The sequence below is a fragment of the Ornithorhynchus anatinus genome, chromosome 2, assembly GCF_004115215.2.
Source record: "Ornithorhynchus anatinus isolate Pmale09 chromosome 2, mOrnAna1.pri.v4, whole genome shotgun sequence".
In the NCBI taxonomy this organism is placed as follows: domain Eukaryota; kingdom Metazoa; phylum Chordata; class Mammalia; order Monotremata; family Ornithorhynchidae; genus Ornithorhynchus; species Ornithorhynchus anatinus.
The window spans coordinates 25888852-25909791 of NC_041729.1; the positions used below are offsets into that span (position 1 = coordinate 25888852).

The window sequence follows — 20940 nt, forward strand, 5'->3', positions numbered from 1 at the left end:
TCTGCACAGAGTAAGTGCTCAGTAAATACAATGGAATGAATGAAGATCCTCTGAGTCCCAGGCCCATACTTTTTCATTCATTCATTCAATCGTATTTATTGAGCGCCTTATGAGTGCAGAGCACTGTTTTAAGCTCTTGGAATGCAGCGTGACTCAGTGGAAAGAGCAGGGGCTGGGAAGTCGGAGGTCATGGATTCGAATTCCAGTTCCGCCGCTTGTAAGTTGTGTGACTTTGGGCAAGTCACTTAACTTCTCTGTGCCTCAATTCCCTCCTCTATAAAATGGGCATTAAGACTGTGAGTTCCACACGGGACAACCTGATCACCTTGTAACCTCCCCAGCGCTTAGAACAGTGCTTTGCACATAGTAAGCACTTAACAAATGTCATCATTATAGTTTAGACTGTGAGCCCGTCATTGGGCAGGGATTGTCTCTGTTGCCGAATTGTCCATTCCAAGCGCTTAGTACACTGCTCTGCTCATAATAAGCACTCAATAAATACTATTGAATGAATGAATGAAAGTACAGTTCGGCAACAGATAGCGACAATCCCTGCCCAACAACGGGCTCACGGTCTAAAAGGGGGAGACAGACAGCAAAACAAAACAAGTAGACGGGCATCGGTACCATCAAAATAGATTAATAGAATCACAGATATATATACATCATTAATAAAATAGAGTAATAAATATATATACAAATATACACAAGTGCTGTGGGGAAGGGAAGGGGTAGAGCAGAGGGAGGGAGTAGGGGCGATGGGGAGGGGAGAAGGGGCAGAGGGAAAGGGAGGGCTCAGTCTGGGAAGGCCTCCTGGAGGAGGTGAGCTCTCAGCAGGACTTTGAAGAGGGAAAGAGAGTTAGTTTGGCGGATGCGAGGAGGGAGGGCGTTCCAGAACAGCAGTAGGATGTGGGCTAGGGGTCGACGGCGGGTCAGGCAAGAATGAGGCCCAGGGAGGAGGTGAGTGGAAGAGAAGCGGAGCGTACGGGCTGGGCTGGAGAAGGGTTTCAACTAAGTCGTGCTGCTTCTCATGCAGAGTCATGTTTTAATGTTTCATCACTCCTTACAAAGCTGTCTCAATCTCTTCGCCCCACTTAAACTCTTAGACTCTGAGCCCCCCAAGGGATAGGGCCTGGGTCTAATTCCAGTTGTGTAATAATAATAATAATGATGGCATGTGTTAAGTGCTTACTATGTGCCAAGCACTGTACTAAGCGCTGGGGTAGAAACAAGATAATCAGTTTCTCCCACGTGGGGCTAACAATCTTAACCCCATTTTACAGATGAGGTGACTGAGGCCCAGAGAAGTTAAGCGGCTTGCCCGAGGTCACACAGCAGACAAGTGGCTGAGGCAGGATTAGAACCCACATCCTCTGACTCCCTAGCCCGGGCTCTTTCCACTAAGCCAAGCTGCTTCTCTAAACTTAATAAATACTATTATTCCTATACTCCAGGGTAGGTATCCCCCAAGACCTTACCTGGACCCATCAAACTGGACGACACTCTGTCCAAACCCGTCTCTGTCCATCTGGAAAATCGTGGGGTTTTCCGAGTCCAGATTGAACCCCAAACACGGGATCAGGGCTGAGAAGGAAAAGGCACGGAGAGTCAGTTAGCCCACAATATCTATCAATGAAGCCATCAGTGGTATTGACTGAGCACTTACTCTTTTACTCTGTGCAGAGCACTGTGCTAAGTGCTTACAGTAGTGTAAGTGGACTCACTCCCTGCCCCCAAGTAGCTTACAATCTAGTTGGGGAGATAGACATTAAAATCACTTACAGGTGGATGAAGTAATGGAGTATAAAGATATATGGAGCCGTGGAGTCAGAGGGTCTGGGTTCTAATCCCAGCTCTGCCAGTCGACTGCCATGTGACCTTGGTAAAGTCACAACTTCACTGAGCTTCAGTTTCTTCATCTGTAAAATGGGGATTTATTGAGAAGCAGCGAAACAGTGTGGCCAGTGAGAGGGCGTGGGGCTGGGATCAAAAGGACTGTGTTCTAATCCCAGCTCCGTCACTTGTCTGCTATGTGACCCTGGGAAAGTCACTTCACTTCTCTACTGCTCAGTTACCTTATCTGTAAAATGGAGATTCAGAGGGTGAGCCCCATGTGGGACAGGGATGAACTAGAATCTAGTCCAGTGCTTAGGACAGTGCTTGGCACATAGTAAACGCTTATCAAGAAACAGTGTGACTTAGTGAAAAGAGCCTGGGCTTGGGAGTCAGAGGTTGTGGGTTCTAATCCCAGCTCTGCCACTTGTCTGCTGTGTGATTTTGGGCAAGTCTCTTGGTTTCTCCGTGCCTCAGTTATCTCATCTGTAAAATGGGGATTAAGACTGTCAGACCCATGTGGGACAACCTGATTACCTTGCATCTACCCCAGCGCTTGGAACAGTGCTTGGCACATAGTAAGTGCTTACAAATATCATTATTATTATTATTGTTATATTTTTAATGCCTTTTCTCCCTTCTACTTATACCGTTGGCCCCATGTGGGACGGGGACTGTGTTCAACTTGTATCTAACCCAGCACTTAGAACAGTGCTTGACACTTGGTAAGCAGAGACCACACGTAAGTGTGTGGAGGGCAGGGAGGGATGAGAGATTGGTTAGGGAAGGCTTCCTGGAGGAGATATGATAGGAACATGTCTACCAGCTCTGTTGTATTGTACTCTCCCAAGCACTTAGCACAGTTCTCTGCACACAGTAAGCACTCGATAAATTCTGATCGATGATGATGCTTTGATTAGGGCTTTGAAGATGGGAAGAGTGGTGGTTTGTTGGCTAGAAAGAGAGAGGGAATTCCAGGCAGGAGGGAGAATGATGTGAGAGGGATGAGAGCAAGACGCATTGAGTAGTTTGGTCCTGGAAGAGCAAAGTGTAGGGAGGATAGGTGGGGGATTGGGAGGGAAAGATTGGTTTTTTTAGTAGTAGAAGTCCCTGGCATCAAGTGACTTCCAGTAAAATGGGAGAAGGAAGGCAGACACACAACCATGATAAAGATACACTTATCCTATTAGAACCCAAATGACTGGGACATTAAAACGCTGTTCAGAAATCTTCAGAAATGCTAAAGATTACTGAGTAACTGGAGCCAGGTAGAAAGCTTATCTTAAAGGAAGTGAGTTTTCAATAGAATTTTAAAGAGGAGAAGAGGAGAGGTCAGGAAATGACAAATGCAGTGGTTCATGGAGGGGGTAGTGACATGTGTCAGGAAAAGAAAATGGCTCAGGGTGAGTGGGGACAGAGGAATTTGCCCTCAGGGTTTCCTACTCTTCCTCTCAAGCCCCACTAGCACCAGAAATCACTACTGGCCAGGAATGAGGCGAGCCTGACAGGCGTCCCCTTAGAATCCACCCAATCGATGTCGTATTTACTGAGTACTTACTCTGTGCAATGCACTGAACAAAGCGCTTGGAAGAGCACAGTGTAACAGAGTTGGTGGACACATTCCCTGTCCATAACGAGCTTAGAGAGGGAAATAGATATTGATTTAAATAAATAAATTCCGACAGGTACGGAAGTGCTGTGGGAGGGAGGGAGGCCTCCAGGAGGCCTTCCCAGATTAAGCTCCCCTTTTAATGATGTAATGTTGGTATTTGTTAAACGCTTACTATGTGCAGAGCACTGTTCTAAGCACTGGGGTAATCAGGGTAATCAGGTTGTTCCACATGAGGCTCAACCTCATTTTGCAGATGAGGTCACTGAGGCCCACAGAAGTTAAGTGACTTGCCCACAGTCACACAGCTGACAAGTGGCAGAGCCGGGATTCGAACCCATGACCTCTGACTCCCAAGCCCGGGCTCTTTTCCACTGAGCCACACTGCTTCCTTTCCTCTTCCCCCCGCCATCGCCCCAACTCGCTCACTTTGCTCTACCCCCCTCCCCGCTCCACAGCACTTGTGTATATGTACATATTTATAATTCTATTTATTTTAGTTATGTGTATATATCTGTAATTCTATTTATATTGACGCTATTGATGCCTGTTTACTTGTTTTGATGTCTGTCTCTCACCTTATAGACAGTGAGCCCATCTGTGGGCAGGGATGTTCTCTATTTGTTGCTGAATTGTACTTTCCGAGAGCCTAGTACAGTGCTCTGCACACAGTTAGCACTCAGTAAATACGATTGATTGAATGAATGAGTGGGGTGAAGAAAGGAAAAAATGCAAGTGCAAGAGTGACACAGAGGGTGTGAGAGGAGAGGAAATGAGGCCTCGTGGAGGAGATGTGTTTTCAATAAGGCTTTGAAGGTGGGGAGAGTGATCATCCGTTGGCTATGAAGACCCTCTGGTTGGACACAGGTGGCCCTGGTGCCAGGTTGCTCAGCTTCCACCTCTCCCCTTCAGGCTTCCATCACCCCCTACCCTCCAACTCTGGGGCCCCCCACTCCTCCCTGCACCCTACTTCGCTTCCAAATACGTATCCTAATGGTATTTGTAAGTCAATCATCTTTACTGAGTGCTTATCGTGTGCAGAGCACTGTACTAAGCTCTTGGGATAATATAATATAATGGACACACTCCCTTCCCACAGTGAGCTTAAGTCTAGATGGGGAGAGAGACATTAATATAAATAAAATTACAGACATGTACATAAATGCTGTGGGGCTGGGAGGCAGGGGGAATAGACTGTAAGCCCATCAGTGGGCAGGGATTGTCTCTATCTGTTGCCGATTTGTACATTCCAGGCACTTAGTACAGTGCTCTGCACATAGTAAGCGCTCAATAAATACTATTGAATGAACTGAATGAATGAATAAAGGGGGAAAGTCGGGGTGATGCAGAAGGGAGTGGGAGAAGAGGAAAGGAGGGCTTAGTCAGGGAAGGCCTCTTGGAGATGTGATGATGATGGTCTTTGTTAAGCTTTTACTATGTGCCAAGCACTGTTCTAAGCGCAGGGGTAGATACAAGGTAATCATTTTGTCCCACGTGGGGCTCACAGTTGTAATCCCCATTTTACATTTAGGTAACTGAGGCACAGAGAAGTGAAGTGACTTGCCCAAGGTCACACAGCGGACAAGTGACGGAGTCAGGATTAGAACCCACGACCTCTGACTCCCAAGCCAGATGTGACTTTAATAAGGCTTTGAAGCGGGGAAGAGTAACTGTCTGTTGGATATGAAGAGGGAGGGCTTTCCAGGCCAGAGGCAGGATGTGGATAAGAGGTCGGCAATGAGTTAGACGAGCTCGGAGTACGGTGATTAGGTTAGCAAACCTCTCTGTGCCTCAGCTACCTCATCTGTAAAATGGGGATTAAGACAGTAAGTCCCACACGGGACTACCTGATAATCTCGTATCTACTCCAGCGCTTAGAACAGCGCTTGGCACATAGTAAGCGCTTAACAAACACCATCATTGGTATTAGAGGAGCAAAGTGTGGGGCCTGGGTTGTAGTAGGAGAGTAGCGAGGTGAGGTAGGAGGGAGCAAGATGACTGAGTGCTTCAAAGCCAATGGCGAGGAGTTTCTGTTTGATGCAGAGGTGGATGGGCAACCGATGGAGATTCTTGAGGAAGGGGGATTTCTTAAGCGCTTACTATGTGCCAGGCAGTGTTCTGAGCACCGGGGTAGATACAAGTTTATCAGGTTAGACACAGTCCCTGTCTCATGGGGGGGCTTACAATATTTCCTGCTTCCTGCCCTACTGGAGACCTCTTGCCTTAGTGGAAAGAACATGGGTCTGAGAGCCTATAGTCCCTCTGGACTGTGAGTTTATTGTGGGCTGGGAATGCTTAGTACAGTGCTTTGCACACAGTAAGTGCTGCCTAAATACCACTGATAGATTGAGTCAGGAGACTTGGGTGTGAGTCCCAGCTCTGGCCTGCTCTGTGACCTTGGGGGAGTCACTTAAACTCTCAGAGCCTCAGTTCCCTCATCTGTAAAATGGGGATTGTGCCCTATGCTACACATCTGATCCCATAATAATAATAACACTAATAGCAGTTGTAATAATAATAATAATAATTACTATTATGGTATTTGTTAAGCACTAACTACGGACCGACACTGTTCTAAATGCTGGGTTAGATAGAAGTTAATCAGGTCAGAGTCCCTGTCCCACATGGGGCTAACAGCATAATAATAATAATAATGTTGGTATTTGTTAAGCGCTTACTATGTGCCGAGCACTGTTCTAAGCGCTGGGGTAGACACAGGGGAATCAGGATGTCCCACGTGGGGCTCACAGTCTTAATCCCCATTTTACAGATGAGGTCACTGAGGCACAGAGGAGTTAAGTGACTTGCCCACAGTCACACAGCTGACAAGTGGCTGAGCCGGGATTTGAACCCATGACCTCTGACTCCCAAGCCCAGGCTCTTTCCACTGAGCCACGCTGCTTCTTCTAAAGAGCATGGGTTTAGGAGTCAGAGGTCATGGGTTCTAATCCCGGCTCTGCCATCTGTCTGCTGTGTGACTTTGGGCAAGTCACAACTTCTCGGTGCCTCAGTGACCTCATCTGTAAAATGGAGATTAAGACTGTGAGCCTCACGTGGGACAAGCTGATTATCCTGCATCTACCCCAGCACTTAGAACGGTGCTCGGCACATAGTAAGCGCTTAACAAATACCAGTATTAATTAATTAATTAGCAGTCTAAGTAGGAGGGAGTACAGGAAATGAACCCCCATTTTACTTCTAACCTCATATCTACCCCAACACCTATTAAGCGCTTAATAATCAATCAATCAATGGCATTTTCTCAGTGCAGAACACAGCACTAAAGCACTTGAAAGAGTACAGTTCAACAGCAGCATGGCTTAATGAAAAGAGCATGGGCTTGGGAGTCAGAGATAGTGGGTTCAAATCCTGACTCTTCCTCTTGTCAGCTGTGTGACTTTGGGCAAGTCACTTAACTTCTCTGGGCCTCAGTGACCTCATCTGTAAAATGGGGACTAAAACTGTGAGCCCCACGTGGGACAACCTGATAACTTTGTATCTAGCCTAGGGCTTAAAACAGTGCTTGGCACATAGTAAGCGCTTAACAAATACAATTATTATTATTAAATTATGGCTATATACATAGGTGCTTGACGGTGGGGTAATTATCAAGTGCTTAAAGGGGACAGATCCAAGGGGGGATGGGTGAAGCAATCTGGCCTAGTGGATAGAGTATGGGCCTGGGAGTCAGAAGGACCTGGGTTTGAATTCCAGATCCGCCACTCATCTGCTGTGTGACCTTGGGCAAGTCATTTAACTTCTTCGGACCTCAGTTACCTCATCTGTAAAATAGGGATTAAGATTGTGTCCCTCAGGTGGGACAGGGACTCTGACTTGATTGATTTCTATCTACACCAGCACTTAGAACCTGAAAAGTGTGTATCTACCCCAGTGCTTAGTACAGTGCCTGGTACATAGTAAGAGCTTAACAAGTACCATTTTAAAAAAAGGGGTGGGGGACGAGGGCTTCATCTGGGAAAGCCTCTTGGAGGAGATGTGATTTGAGGAGGACGATGAAGGTGGGGAGATTGGGTAACTATCAGACATGAAGGGGGAAGGGAGTTGATGATAATAGTATTTGTTAAGTGCTTACTATGTGCCAGGCACTGTACTAAGCGCTGTGGTAGATACAAGCAAATTGAATTGGACCTAGTCCCTGTCCCACGTGGAGTTCGCAGCCTCTCTCTCCATTTGACAGACGAGGTAACTGAGTCCCAGAGAAGTGAAGTGCCTTGCCCAAGTCATACAGCGACAAGTGGCGGAGCGGGGATTGGAACACATGACCTTCTGGTTCTCAGGCCTACTGTTAGTATAGAGCTCTGCACTGTGTAAACTCTCAAAAATTATGGGGTTGATTAACAGGCCTGTGCCAGCTGCAGCAATAATCTATCAGGGCCAGTCCCAGCCTATGCAGCTCACGCACTCGAGCAGCCATGGAGTATTATTAAAGAGCACAGCTGGCTATGTTAAAAAAACACACCAAAAACCCTGGAAGTTCTCAGTGCTAATCATATTAGCATTTTCCTCCCCTGCCCACCATTCATTCAATTGTATTTATTGAGTACTTACTGTGTGCAAAGCACTGGAACTAAGCACTTGAGAGAGTACCCTATAACAATAAACAGATACATTCCCTGTCCACAACGAGCTCACAGTCTAGAGAGGGAGACATTAAATAAATCACTCAATGACAGATATATGCATAAGTGCCATGGGGCTGGGAAGGGGGACGAATGAAGGGAATAAGGGTGACACAGAAAGGAGTGGGAGAAGAGGAGAGGAGGTTTAGGCAGAGGAGGCTTCTTAAAGGAGATGTGCCTTCAATAAGACTTTGAAGCAGAGGAGAGGAATTGTCTGTCTGATATGAGGAGGGTGGGCATTCCAGGCCAGAGGGAGGATGTGGACGAGAGGTCAGCGCCAAGATTCACCATTCACCACCAATGATTCACCATTCCTGCCCCTTAGAACCTACTGCCCCTATCGCCATCCATAGTCCACCATGCTCGGGCCCCCCAACTCCTAGCCCTACCCTTCCTCACGCAGGATCTCAACCCAGGAATGCCAAAGGTTAAAGCCTGGGAACCACCAGAGACAAGTTGTGGCCTCCCCAAGTCCTGTTCTCCTCTCCCACAGCCAAGCTTTCCACCCACCCAAGCTCCCAAGAGGAAGCTCCCGCTATTGCCAGCTGAGTCATTTCCCTCTTGAGCAACCCCCATTGGACTTGTGGTCACTGCCTGAAAGAGAAGGGGGCTAGGGGTGCTCACATTTTAGGGCAGCGGGAGTCAGGACCCCCAAGCTTAGGGATCCATCTGACCACCTGCACGGCACCAGGGGTGGGAGGGCCCTATGTTCGGATTATCGAAGGAAACAGGGGTGGCGGAGGAGGAAATCTGGATTGGGGCCATCCTCAGCATCTCTGGAAAACACAACAGACTACGCTTCGGTCTACGCTTCGGTCTGCACCGTCCCCCAGCCACTGTCCACCTCTGGATCGCAAAGGTCCTGTGTTCAGGCCTTTGGTCTTCCCCACCTAACGCCAGGGCTGCTATCCACAACCTGGCTCACCCCCTCTCTAGCCTCCTCCCCATCCATTCACTCATTCAATTCATTCAGTCGTCTTTATTGAGCATTTACTTTGTACAAAGCACTATACTAAGCACTTAGCCCTGTACACACACCCCCCGGCCCCCCCCTGTAGCCCCCCCGGTCCTCCACACCAGACCCGTCTCCCCTGTAGGACCCAACTGCCCTGTCCCCCAGCGTTCAACTCACCTCCTGCCCAACCCCAGCCCTTCCCTCCCCAACTCCCCGTAGCTCCTGCTCACCGGTTAGCAGGAAGACAGACCCCCTGGTGATCATGGCTGGGACAAGTGGGAGAGTCAGAACTGCAGAGTCGCCACAGGTAATCCTGACACAAAGTAAATGAACATCAACTCCGTCCGCCCCTCCGGATTACTGACTAATGTTGGCCAGCTAGGAGAAGGGGAAGTTGCCTGGGATAGGTGGCCGAGGGAATTAGGGGAGGGAAAGTTTGGGAGTGGGTGGGCCTCCCATCTCCCTAGTTTTTGAGTTCTGAATGTGTGTGGGTGTCCAAGTTGCAGGTTGCTATGGATAGGGAACTAACTGCTGGAGGGGAAGGAATTTTAGGGAAAATGGGGAAAGGCCAGAACCGCCCAAGGAGGGAAAATAGCCCTGCCTAAGCCAGCCCGGTCTCCTTTCTACTTAAACCGTGGGGCCCATGTGGGACGGGGGCAGTGTCCAACTGGGATCCCAGTGCTTAGAGCAGTGTTTGACCCATAGTCTTCACTAAGTAAGTACCGTGAAAATAATAATAATAATAATAACAGCAATAAAATAATAGAGCTGTGATCCTGGGGACCAGAACACCAAGGCACACCAGAGTTGAAGGAGCTAGAGATCGCTCAATCAATCAGTAGTATTTATCGAGGGTCTACTGTGTACAAACACCGGACTAAATGACCAGAAGAATAAAAGAGAACCAGTAGACATGGTTCCTGCTTTTAAGGAGCTTACAGTTTAGCAGAGGAAACAGACACAAAAATTAGTTACAGATCAGAGGAAGTAATCGAATATAAAATATAAACTCCCCAACAGCACTTTTGTACATGTCTGTAATTTAATTTCTGTCTCCCCCTCTATACTGTAAGCACCTTTTTCTTAACGGTGTTTGTTAAGCAGTTACTATATTCCGGCCACTGTACTAAGCACTAGGGTAGATACAAGTTAATCAGGTTGGACACAGTCCCTGTACCACATGGGGCTCACAGTCTTAATATCCATTTTACAGGTGAAGTTAGTAAGGCCCAGAGAAGTGAAGTGACTGGCCCGAGGTCACACAGCAGACAGGTAGTGGGGCCGGGATTAGAAGAACCCAGGTCCTCTGACTTCCAAGCCCAGGCTCCATCCGTTAGGCCATGCTGTTTCTCCGATGGCCAAGGAACATGTCTACCAACTCTGTTGTATTGTACTCTTCCGAGTGCTTAGTACAGCGCTCTGCGCATACTAAGCTCTTTATGGGCAGGGAATGTGCTGGCTAATTCTGTTGCATTCTCCCAAGCGAGCAGTACAGTGCTCAGTAAATACCATCAATTGATTGATTTGCACCCAGTAAGCACACAAAAAATACCACTAAATGATGGATTAATTAAGTGCCTCAGGAGAGCGGGGACAACTTAAGTGCTTAGGGGAAGATGAAGTGCTGAAGTTGCAGTTGGAGGGCGTAAGCAGGAAGATGAGAAATGAAGAGGGGTGGGATTGTTGGCAACTGGAGAGTCAAGCAGAGGCCTACCCATTCCATTCCTAGCTTGGGCAGTGGCTAGCGAGTGGAAGGCCATCTGCTACAAGTCAACAGCCTGTGCTGGGCAGCAGCGGCATGGGAGAGTCAAGAGCGGAGACTCGAGTTTACTGAACGGAAGGAGACAATGGTAAACCACTTCTGCATTTTTTCCAAGAAAACTCTATGGATACATTACCAGAACAATCGCAGCTGGAGGTGGGGCATTCTGGGAGAGAGGAGGCCATGGCGTCGCTACGCGTCGGAAACGACAGCCTAAGACAAGGCAAGATTCAGACTGGTCTTGCTGGAGAAGATTTCGGAAGAAAATTTCGGAAGATGGGGAGAGTAAAACCCCGCCAGGTACGAAGCAGGGGGCAGTTCCAGGCAAGTGCCATGGTGCGGGAAAGGCGGAGGGCACGAGCAGAGGCTGTTGGCAAGAAAAACAAGAACAAGGCACAGTGAGTATGTTGGATCTTAGGGCCTCCTGGCTGTTGAAACCCAACTAGGGAAGGGATCTATTTTTGTAGTCTCAAAAACTGCCGACAAATGGAGAAGACCAGTACAAACCGTCGCTTAATCGGGGCTGCACTAAACCATTGAGAAAGTCTTATCTGGAGTCAGATCCTGATGCCAGAATTAGCTGCTGAGGTCAGATACCTCGAGAAGAGGAAGGGGGAGCAAGATTCAGGGTCTCGGGATAAAAGTCTTAATCCTAGGGCTGGATCAGAGGGAGAAGGGGTAAGAGGGTTTGATTGTAGCTAGAAAATGGGGAATGGATCCTGGAAAAGAAGAGAGCTGTAGAGTGGGGTAGAGCAGAGAGAGTCAGAGAGTGGAGGAGAAAGGGGAAAGCTAGAGTCTGATTTCTTACAAAGGAAAGGAAGTTGCAGAGGAAACAGATTTGGGTGCAGAGAAAACATATTTGGGTGGGGAGAAGGTGAAGTGAAGGTTGGGGTTTGGGCTGGAGGAGGGAGATTTGTAGATCATAATAATTATAGTATTTGTTAAGCACTTACTATGTGCCAGGCATTGTATTAAGCGCTGGGGTAGATACAGGAAAGTTAGGTTGGACACAGTCCCTGTCCTCTGGGGCTCACAGTCTCAATCGCCATTTTACAGATGAGGTAACTGAGGCATAGAGAAGTAAAGTGACTAGCCCAAGGTCACAGAACAGAGAAGTGGCAGAGCCCGAATTAGAATCCATGACCTACTGACTCTGAGGCCCATGCTCTATCCGCTACAACGTGCTGCTTCTCTCGAGATGATAGCAGAACCTGGGGGAGGGCCAGGTTCCACGGCCGCCTCGCAAATTCCACTTTGCAACAGAGATTTGCACATGGCAGTCCATGGTACAGGATTCACCTACCAGATAGCTACACCCTGGTCCTACCCCCTCACCACCCCTACCCTCTCCCCGCTCCTATTCCTACTCCCTCCATGATCACGACCCCTCACTACTCCTGGTCCTCCCCCTCTCACTCTGCAGCCATTTGTCCCACCTACGTCTTGGCAGTCAGTCCCCCCCAGGACACCCTCTGTCTCACACACACACTTCATTCGATCGTATTTATTGAGCACTTACTATGTGCAGAGCACTCTACTAAGCACTTGGGACAGTACAATTTAACAATAAGCAGACACATTTCCTGACTACAATGAGGTTATAGCCAGAGAAACAGCGTGGCTCAGTGGAAAGAGCCCGGGTTTGGGAGTCAGAGGTCATGGGTTCAAATCCCAGCTCTTCCACTTGACAGCTGTGTGACTGTGGGCAAGTCACTTCACTTCTCTGGGCCTCAGTTCCCTCATCTGTAAAATGGGGATTAAGACTGCCAGCCTCATGTGGGACAACCTGATGACCCTGGGTCTACCCCAGTGCTTAGAACAGTGCTCTGCACATAGAAAGCACTTAACAAATACCAACATTATTAGAGGAATAATAATTAGGGTATTCATTCAATAGTATTTATTGAGCACTATGTGGAGAGCACTGTACTAAGCGCCTGGAATGTACAATTCGGCAACAGATAGAGACCATCCCTGCCCAATGACGGGCTCACAGTCTTATCTGTTAAGGGCTTACTATGGTCCAGCCACTGTACTAAGCGCTGGGGTGGATACAAGCCAATCGGGTTGGACGCAGTCCCTCTCCCACGTGGGAGACTCACAGGCTCAATCTCCATTTTACAGATAAAGGTAAACTGAGGCATAGAGAAGCAAAGTGACATGCCCAAGTTCTCCCAGCAGACAAGTGGTGGAGCTGGGATTGGAACCCCTGACCTTCTGACTCCCAGGCCCGTGCTCTAGCCACTGGACTGCACCTCTGGTAGTGTCCTTTTGTTCTTTTTTCTTTCTTAATACTGAATTACTGTCACTGCTTTCACCACCACCAGTGACCCTTTCCCTGGCCTGCAGCCACTGCCGTCCAGGACTTCAAAACTTAGGGGTGGAGGAGGGAGGGGATGGGGACAGGGGAGGATTATGGCCACCTCCGCTACCCACCCTCCCCCTGCTTCTGCCCAGACTAGTCTCAACCCCCTGACATGGTAATAATAATGATGTTGGTGTTTGTTAAGCACTTACTATGTGCAGAGCGCTGTTCTAAGCACTGGAGTCCCAGGTTGTCCCACATGAGGCTCACAGTTAATCCCCATTTAACAGATGAGGTAACTGAGACCCAGAGAAGTGAAGTGACTTGGCCACCATCACACAGCTGACAAATGGCAGAGCCGGGATTTGAGCTCACATGACCTCTGACTCCCAAGCCCGGGCTCTTTCCACAGAGCCACGCTGTCCCAAGAGGCAGGGGACTGCCAAGGCTGGTGATGGTGGTAACCCCCACTCTCAGCAAAAAGTAAATACATGAAAAAGGAGAGGGGAAAAAAAGCCTGGCATAGGAGAGGATGTCGAGGGAGACCACAGAAAAGGGAAGGGAAAGGAGTTAGGAAAGTGGTTGGCCAGGAATGAGAACGAATAGGGCAGGGTGAGGGGAGCAAGGAGGAAGTGGGAATTACCTCAACAGAGAAACACTGAGAGCAATTTATTTCACCTGAGAGTGTGGCAAAAGTCGATATGCTGCCGTCAGGTGTAGATGAAAGCCGGGAGGCTGGGATGGAAAACACCTGGATTCCTGGAAGCGCCTGGAAGTCTTCACCGTTGGGCTAGTAACCCTTTAAGAGCGGGGCTATTTTCAAGGAACATAGAAAACACTGGAGCAGAGAGCAGAGCACTGGAGATAAAAGAGCAGAACAACTTAACACAGGAGTAGCACAGCCTAGTGGCAAGAGGATGGGCTTGGGAGTCAGAGGTTGTGGTTTTGAACCCTGGTTTTGCCACTTGTCTGCTGTGTGACCTTGGGCAAGTCACTTACCTTCTCTGTGCCTCAGTTACGTCATGTGTAAAATGGGGATTGAGACTGTGAGCCCCATGGGGGACAATCTGATTACGTTGTATTTACCCCAGTGCTTAGAATAGTGCTTGGCACATAGTAAGCGCTTAACAAATACCATAATTACTATTATTTAAATCATATAAATGTTATTTTTTTAATCAAACCCAATGGGTTTGCTTCTCACAACACAACACCCTCCTCATTTCTTTCCCCTTCTCTCCTGACCAAGGTCGCTCTCTTGCTAAGGCCCTACCCAAGGCAATCCTCTTCCCCTCCTGAGCCAAATCAATCGATCGGTAGTATACATTCATTCATTCATTCATTCAATAGTATTTATTGAGCACTTAGTATGTGCAGAGCACTGTACTAAGGGCTTGGAACGAACAAGTCGGCAACAGATAGAGACAGTCCCTGCCGTTTGACGGGCTTACAGTCTAATAGGAGGAGACAGGCAGACAAGAACAATGGCAATAAATAGAGTCAAGGGGAAGAACATCTCGTAAAAACAATGGCAACTAAATAGAATCAGGGTGATGTACATCTCATTAAACAAAATAAATAGGGTGATGAAGATATATACAGTCGAGCGGATGAGTACAGTGCTGAGGGGGTGGGATGGGAGAGGGGGAGGAGGAGAGGGAAAGGGGGAAGAAGAGGGTTTAGCTGCAGAGAGGTGAAAGGGGGGTAGAGGGAGCAGAGGGAAAAAGGGGGGACCTCAGTCTGGGAAGGCCTCTTGGAGGAGGTGAATTTTAAGTAGGGATTTGAAGAGAAGAAGAGAATTAGATTGTCTGAGGTGAGGAGGGAGGGCATTCCAGGACCGCGGGAGAACGTGGCCCAGGGGTCGACGTTGGGATAGGCGAGAACGGGGGATGGTGAGGAGGTGGGCGGCAGAGGAGTGGAGCGTGCGGGGTGGGCAGTAGAAAGAGAGAAGGGAGGAGAGGTAGGAAAGGGCAAGGTGATGGAGAGTCTTGAAGCCTAGAGTACAGTGAGCGCTTACTGTGCGCAGACCACTGTAAGAACAATACAACAGAGTTGGTAGAACTGTTCTCTGCCCTAAATAAGTTTCCAGTCTAGAGGAGGAGACAGGCATTAATATAAATAATTTACATATGTGAATATAAATTCTGGGAGCTGAGGGTGGAGTGAATATCAAAGATCACAGATCTAAATGTATAAATGATCTATGAGAGAGAGGAATCGGGGAAAGGGGATTTAATGAAGGAAGGCCTCTTGGAGAAGATGTGACTTTAATAAGGCTTTAAATGGAGGGAGAGTGATGGTCTGGCTTATATGGAGGGGGAGGGAGCTCCAGGCGACAGGGAGGATGTGGGGAAGGGGCCACGGCCAGATTTTCGGTCAGTCTCCAGCCCCCTTCCTCATTCACCTTTCAGAAGGTTCGTATGGCAGTTGGTTATTTTTTCCAAAAAGAGTGGCCCCCAGGCTGGAGGATTCCTGGGAGACTGTTGTACAATTAGCTGTGGGAATCTGTTTCCCCTAGGTAAAAAGAAAGCCCTATGTGGGCCCGAACTGGATGACCCAGTTGAGAATTATCTGTCTCTCCAAGAGGTGGGGCAAACCTAAATATCCTAGAGAGGCCAGGGGGCTCCCCGAAAGTTCTTGTGGATAGAGCACAGGCCTGGGAGTCAAAAGGACCTGGGTTCTAATTCCACCTCTGTGGTTATCTGCTGTGTGACCTTGGACAAGTCACTTTGCTTCTCTGTACCTCACTTACCTTTTCTGTAAAATGGGGATTAAGACTGTGAGCCCCACATGGGCCAGGGACTGTGTCCAACCCGATTAGCTTGTATCTACCCTAGCACGTAAAACAGTGCTTGACACATAGTAAGTGCTTAAATACCATCATTATTACTATTATTATTATCCCCTTCTTTTGAGGTAACCTAGCCTGCCCCAAAAATTAAACCTGAAAGAAAATATTAGCCCCTGATGGAAATCATCCAGTCCCTCTCTCTGCACCCCTGTCCTCTGTCAGCCACACCGGAAACTAGCCTATTTTTAGCGATCTCTGGACATGATTTCATAACGTCCCCTCGAAACCCTCTCTACTTTTGCAGCTGGGAAGTTCGTTTTTAGAGCTAACTTCAATCTCTTCTGCCAAAATGGCAGCTCATTTCCTCTTTTCAGAGTTTAGATAAAACCTCGATTTTCTCCCTCTTCTTCCCTGAGCTTCCCAGCCCCTAAACCAACCAATTTTCTAAATGGGGCAACCCCAGAGAGGAGCTCTTTAAAAATAATAATAATTATAATAATGGTGGTACTTGTTAAGTGTTACTATGTGCAAAGCACTATTCTAAGCGCTGGGGGGATCCAAGGTAATCAGGTTGTCCTATGCGGGGCTCACAGTTTTAATCCCCATTTTACAGATGAGGTAACTGAGGCCCAGAGAAGTTGTGACTTGCCTAAAGTCACACAGCTGGCAAGTGGCAGAGCGGGATTAGAACCCAAGACCTCTGACTCCCAAACCCGGGCTCTTTCCACTGAGCCACGCTGCTACTCTTTAGTGAGGTTAGGCGGGGAAGACAAAGAGCAGTGTGGCCTAATGGATAGAGCGTGGACCTAGGAGCCAGAAGGACCTGGGTTCTAATCCCAGCTCTGCCCCTTATCTGGTGTGTGACCTTGAGCAAGTTACTTCACTTCTCTGTGCTTCAATTACCTCATCTGTAAAATGGGGATTGAGACTGTGAGCCCCATGTGGGACAGGGACTGTGTCCAACCTGATTTGTTTGTACCCACCCCAGCACTTAGTACAGTGCCTGGCACATAATAATGGTATTTGTTAAGCACTTACTATGTGCCAAGCACTCTTCTAAGCCCTGGGGTAAATACAAGGTAATCAGTTAGTCCCACGTGGGGTTCACAGTGTTAATCTCCATTTTCAACTGAGGTAACTGAGGCACAGCAAAGTTAAGTGACTTGCCCAAGGTCCCACAGCAGCAAGTGTGAACTCATGTAAGGTTCACAGTGTTAATCCCCATTTTCAGCTGAGATAACTGAGGCACAGCAAAGTTAAGTGACTTGCCCAAGGTCCCACAGCAGCAAGTGGCAGAGCCAAGATTAGAACCCACGTCCTCTGACTCCCAAGCCCGTACTCTTGTCAATAGGCCATACTGCTTCTAAGTAAGCGCTAAGTAAATTCTAAATAAGTGCTTAAATAATACCAATTATCATTGACACAGCAGAAGGACACCAACTGCTGATTAAACGCCAACTCTTGATCGTCAACACCATCTTCTGCCGCTTCACCTTCAGTCTGCTCTTTAACAGTAGACACCCGGTAAATGCTACGGGGGGATTGACCGGAAGACTGTGACTGTCAGCTATCAAGCTACCTCCTCATACGACGAGAGACTCCAGAGGGCCCGAATAAGGGTTAGACTCAGCAGATGAGGTTCCAGCCTACCAGATCTGTCAGGATGGTATTATTTGGAGGGAGGAGGACTTGGGGAGCACATTTCCTATTTACGCAGAACCTGATTAAGAGTCCGCTCATTCCGGCGTGAGTATCAGCGAAAATTGAGCCCGAAGCAAGGCTGGTGCAATCGACTACAGAGAATTGGCTACTCTCCCACAGAGCATCTGAGTTCTAGTTCCCATTCTGTCACTTGCCTGCTGCGTGACCTTTGGCAAGCCACTTAACTTCTCCGTGCCTCAGTTTCCTCCTTTGTAAAATGGGGATGCAATATGTTTTCTCTCGCCTAAGACTGTGACCCCCATGTGGGACAGGGGCAGGATCTGACCCGATTAACTTGCATTTTCCCCAGCGCATAGAATAGTGCCTGACCCATAGTAAGTGCTCGACAAATACCATCGTTGTTATTAGTAGTCGTAGTATTTCCGCACCAGATGGCAGTCAGGGTCCAGGGGATCCAGGGACCTGATATCCCAGATCCCTCAAGTTCCTCGTGAAAGCCACAAGCCCCAGGAAGCCAATCCGCCGAAGACGCTCATCTGCCCTTTCTTCCTCGGACACCAGCCGCTAGTGTTTCAATACATTTATTGGGTTTTCTTTCTCAACTTCAACGACAACACACAGGGGACCCCCCGTTCCACCACCCCCAGGCCAAGGAACAGAGGATGTCGGGCCCAGATGTCCCCTTTCCTGTGGTTCTCAGGTCGCTTCTCTCCAACTCCGGTTCCTGGATGGGAGTTGAGGAGAGCGAGCCACCCCCGGAAGAGATCTGTTCCCTCGGTGGAAACGTGGCTTTCTCGAATGGGTGGAGCATCTGCCCTCTCTCCCAGGACGGGCGGAAGGCTTCCCGAAGGGGGAGGAAGAAGGCATTCTAGAAGCCATAAAGGAGGGGAGCAGAGTCACCGGGCCAAATGAGGCAACACAGCAACTGAAGAGAGGGTCAGGAGGATGAGGCTTGACGAACGAGGGGCAGCTTCTCAATACCCCCCGAGAAAGTGAGCATGCCCCTCTCAGAGGGGGAGGACTCATTCAAGAAGGAGAAGGGGTAGGGTGACAGCAGAGAGAGGGAAGGGTTGAGTTCCTTCTAGACTGTAAGCTGGTTGTGGGCAGGGAGTATGTCTGCCAATTCTGTTGTATTGTACTCTCCCGAGTGCTCAGGACAGTGCTCTACACATAGTGCTCAATAAATACCATTGATGATGATGACTCTTATGTACTCCCAGAGAAGGAGGGTCTCCCCACGAAGGATTCTGACCTCCAAGTGGTGCAGGGCACAGGAGGGCCGGTTGGGCTCAGGGCCCTTCCCCTAGCTGCGTCCGCCAGTGCTTGACCAGGGTGGACCTGCGGCCAAAGGAGAGGCCGCTGCGGCTGCAGGAAAAGGGCCTCTCGCTCCGGTGGAGCCGCCGATGGTCCAGGCAGTGAGAGCTCCGGCTGAAGCGGCGGCCGCAGTCCGCACAGCCGAAGGGCCGCTCGCCGGTGTGCGCGCTGGTGCTTGACCAGGTCGGAGCCGCGGGAGAAGCGCCTCTGGCACGCGGGGCAGGGGTAGGGCTTCTCCCCGGTGTGGGTCCGCAGGTGCTTGACCAGGTCCGAGCGCTGGCTGAAGCCGCGGCCACACTCGGGGCAGAGGTTGGGGCGCTGGCCTGTGTGGGAGCGGCCAGGCTGGGCTCTTGCCGCACTGGGCGCAGGTGAAGGGTCACTCCCCCATGTGGGTCCGCAGGTGTTGTGTCAGCAGTGAACCACGTCGGAAGCCCTTCCCGCACTCGGGGCAGGTGGTGGGGGTCGGCGTGGGGCGGCCCGAGCCTGGGGGGAGTCATCTCCAGGCTGGGATCCCGGGGCAGGAGCCCCAACGTGCTCTGGACGGTGCTGTCTCTATCGCCTGACCCCGGGGGCTCCTCCGATGCCTCTTTCAACTCGGGCTGGACGGGAGGTCCCTTGAGGCCATCTCTGCCACCTCTTCCCCCCGAGAAGTGTCCTCTGCGGCCGGCTTCCGGGACCACCCAAACCTAGGGCCTTGACAAAGTGTCTTTGGCTTCCGGGTCCAGATGATCCTTGACTTCTGGATCCCAAGGCAAGCCTTCTCCAGCTCTCCCCTCTGCGGGCTCCTCTCTGGCTTTCCTCTCCAAGGGCCCCTCTCCGGATTTCCTCTCTGAGGATCCCGGCTGCTAAGATCTCTCCTCACTTCCAGCAGTGTGGCTCAGTGGAAAGAGCTCAGGCTGGGGAGTCAGAGGTCACGGGTTCAAATCCCGGCTCAGCTGCCTGTCAGCTGTGTGACTTAGGGCAAGTCACTTCACTTTTCTGTGCCTCAGTTACCTCATCTGTAAAATGGGGATGAAGACTATGAGCCTCAGGTGGGACAACCTGATCACCTTGTATCCTCTTCAGCGCTTAGAACTGTGCTTTGCACATAGTAAGTGCTTAACAAATGACTTTTTTTTTTCCGGTTCCTGTGGGGAGAAGGAGAGGATCCAGACGCCCTCCCTTCTTCATCACTGGGAGGGAGAAAGAGACCAGGGAATAGAGTTCCAGCCTGGTGTTGATCCACATCCTAACGCTGGCCCCAAGGGCCAGAGATGTGGAATCAGATGGCCAATAACAGAGTTTTTTGAGCCCTTGTCCTGTTCAGAACACTGCCCAGTGCTATGTGCCACCCAGGTGGCTGGGAGAGACAACCAGAGGTCCTTGATCCTTCCTCCCAGGGAAGAGGACGGAGTAGACTGGCCTAAAACAGGGAGCTCCTTGTGGGACAGGGACTGGGTCCAATCTGCTTATCTTCTATCTTAGCGCTTTGCTTAATGTTTGGCACAAAGTAAGCCCTTAACCAATACCATTTTAAAAAATATATTCTTATTAGCTCCTTTTTTTAATGGCTTTCTTAAAACTCCTTTTTTTATTAAGCGCTTACTACGTACGAGGCACTGTACAAAGCGCTGGGGTATACCTCAGTTAATCAGGTTGGATACAGTCCCTGTCCCACATATAATAATAATAATGTTGGTATTGGTTAAGCGCTTAATATGTACCGAGCACTGTTCTAAGCTCTGGGGTAGATAGAGGGTAATCAGGTTGTCCCACATGAGGCTCACGGTCTTAATCCCCATTTTACAGATGTGGTAGCTGAGGGTCCGAGAAGTTAAGTGACTCGCCCAAAGTCACATAGCTGACAAGTGGCGGAGCCGGGATTAGAACCCATGACCTTGGCCTCCTAAATCACTGCTCTTTCCACTGAGCCACGCTGCTTCACAAATGGCTCACAATCTTAAACCCTATTTTACAGATGAGGTAATTGAGGCTCAGAGAAGTGAAGTGACTTGCCCGAGGTCACACAGTGGACAAGTGACAGAGCCGGGATTAGAACCCAGGTCCTTCTGACTTTCAGGCCTATGCTC

The 20940-nt window shown here is 49.3% G+C and overlaps 1 protein-coding gene across 2 annotated transcripts in view; it reads right to left on the bottom strand.

The window, feature by feature from the left end:
• LOC100085462 (integrin alpha-M) overlaps positions 1–9401 on the bottom strand; it is a 53755-nt gene extending 44354 nt beyond the window's left edge. For both annotated transcript variants that reach the window (XM_039910708.1, XM_039910710.1), the window contains exons 1-2: positions 9268–9401; positions 1479–1584 (exon numbers count right to left, since the gene is read on the bottom strand). In XM_039910708.1, the coding sequence (XP_039766642.1) occupies positions 1479–1584; positions 9268–9301 (140 nt within the window). In that variant the 5' untranslated portion in view covers positions 9302–9401. The remainder of the gene's footprint in view (positions 1–1478; positions 1585–9267) is intronic.
• Positions 9402–20940: the final 11539 nt, after the last annotated feature.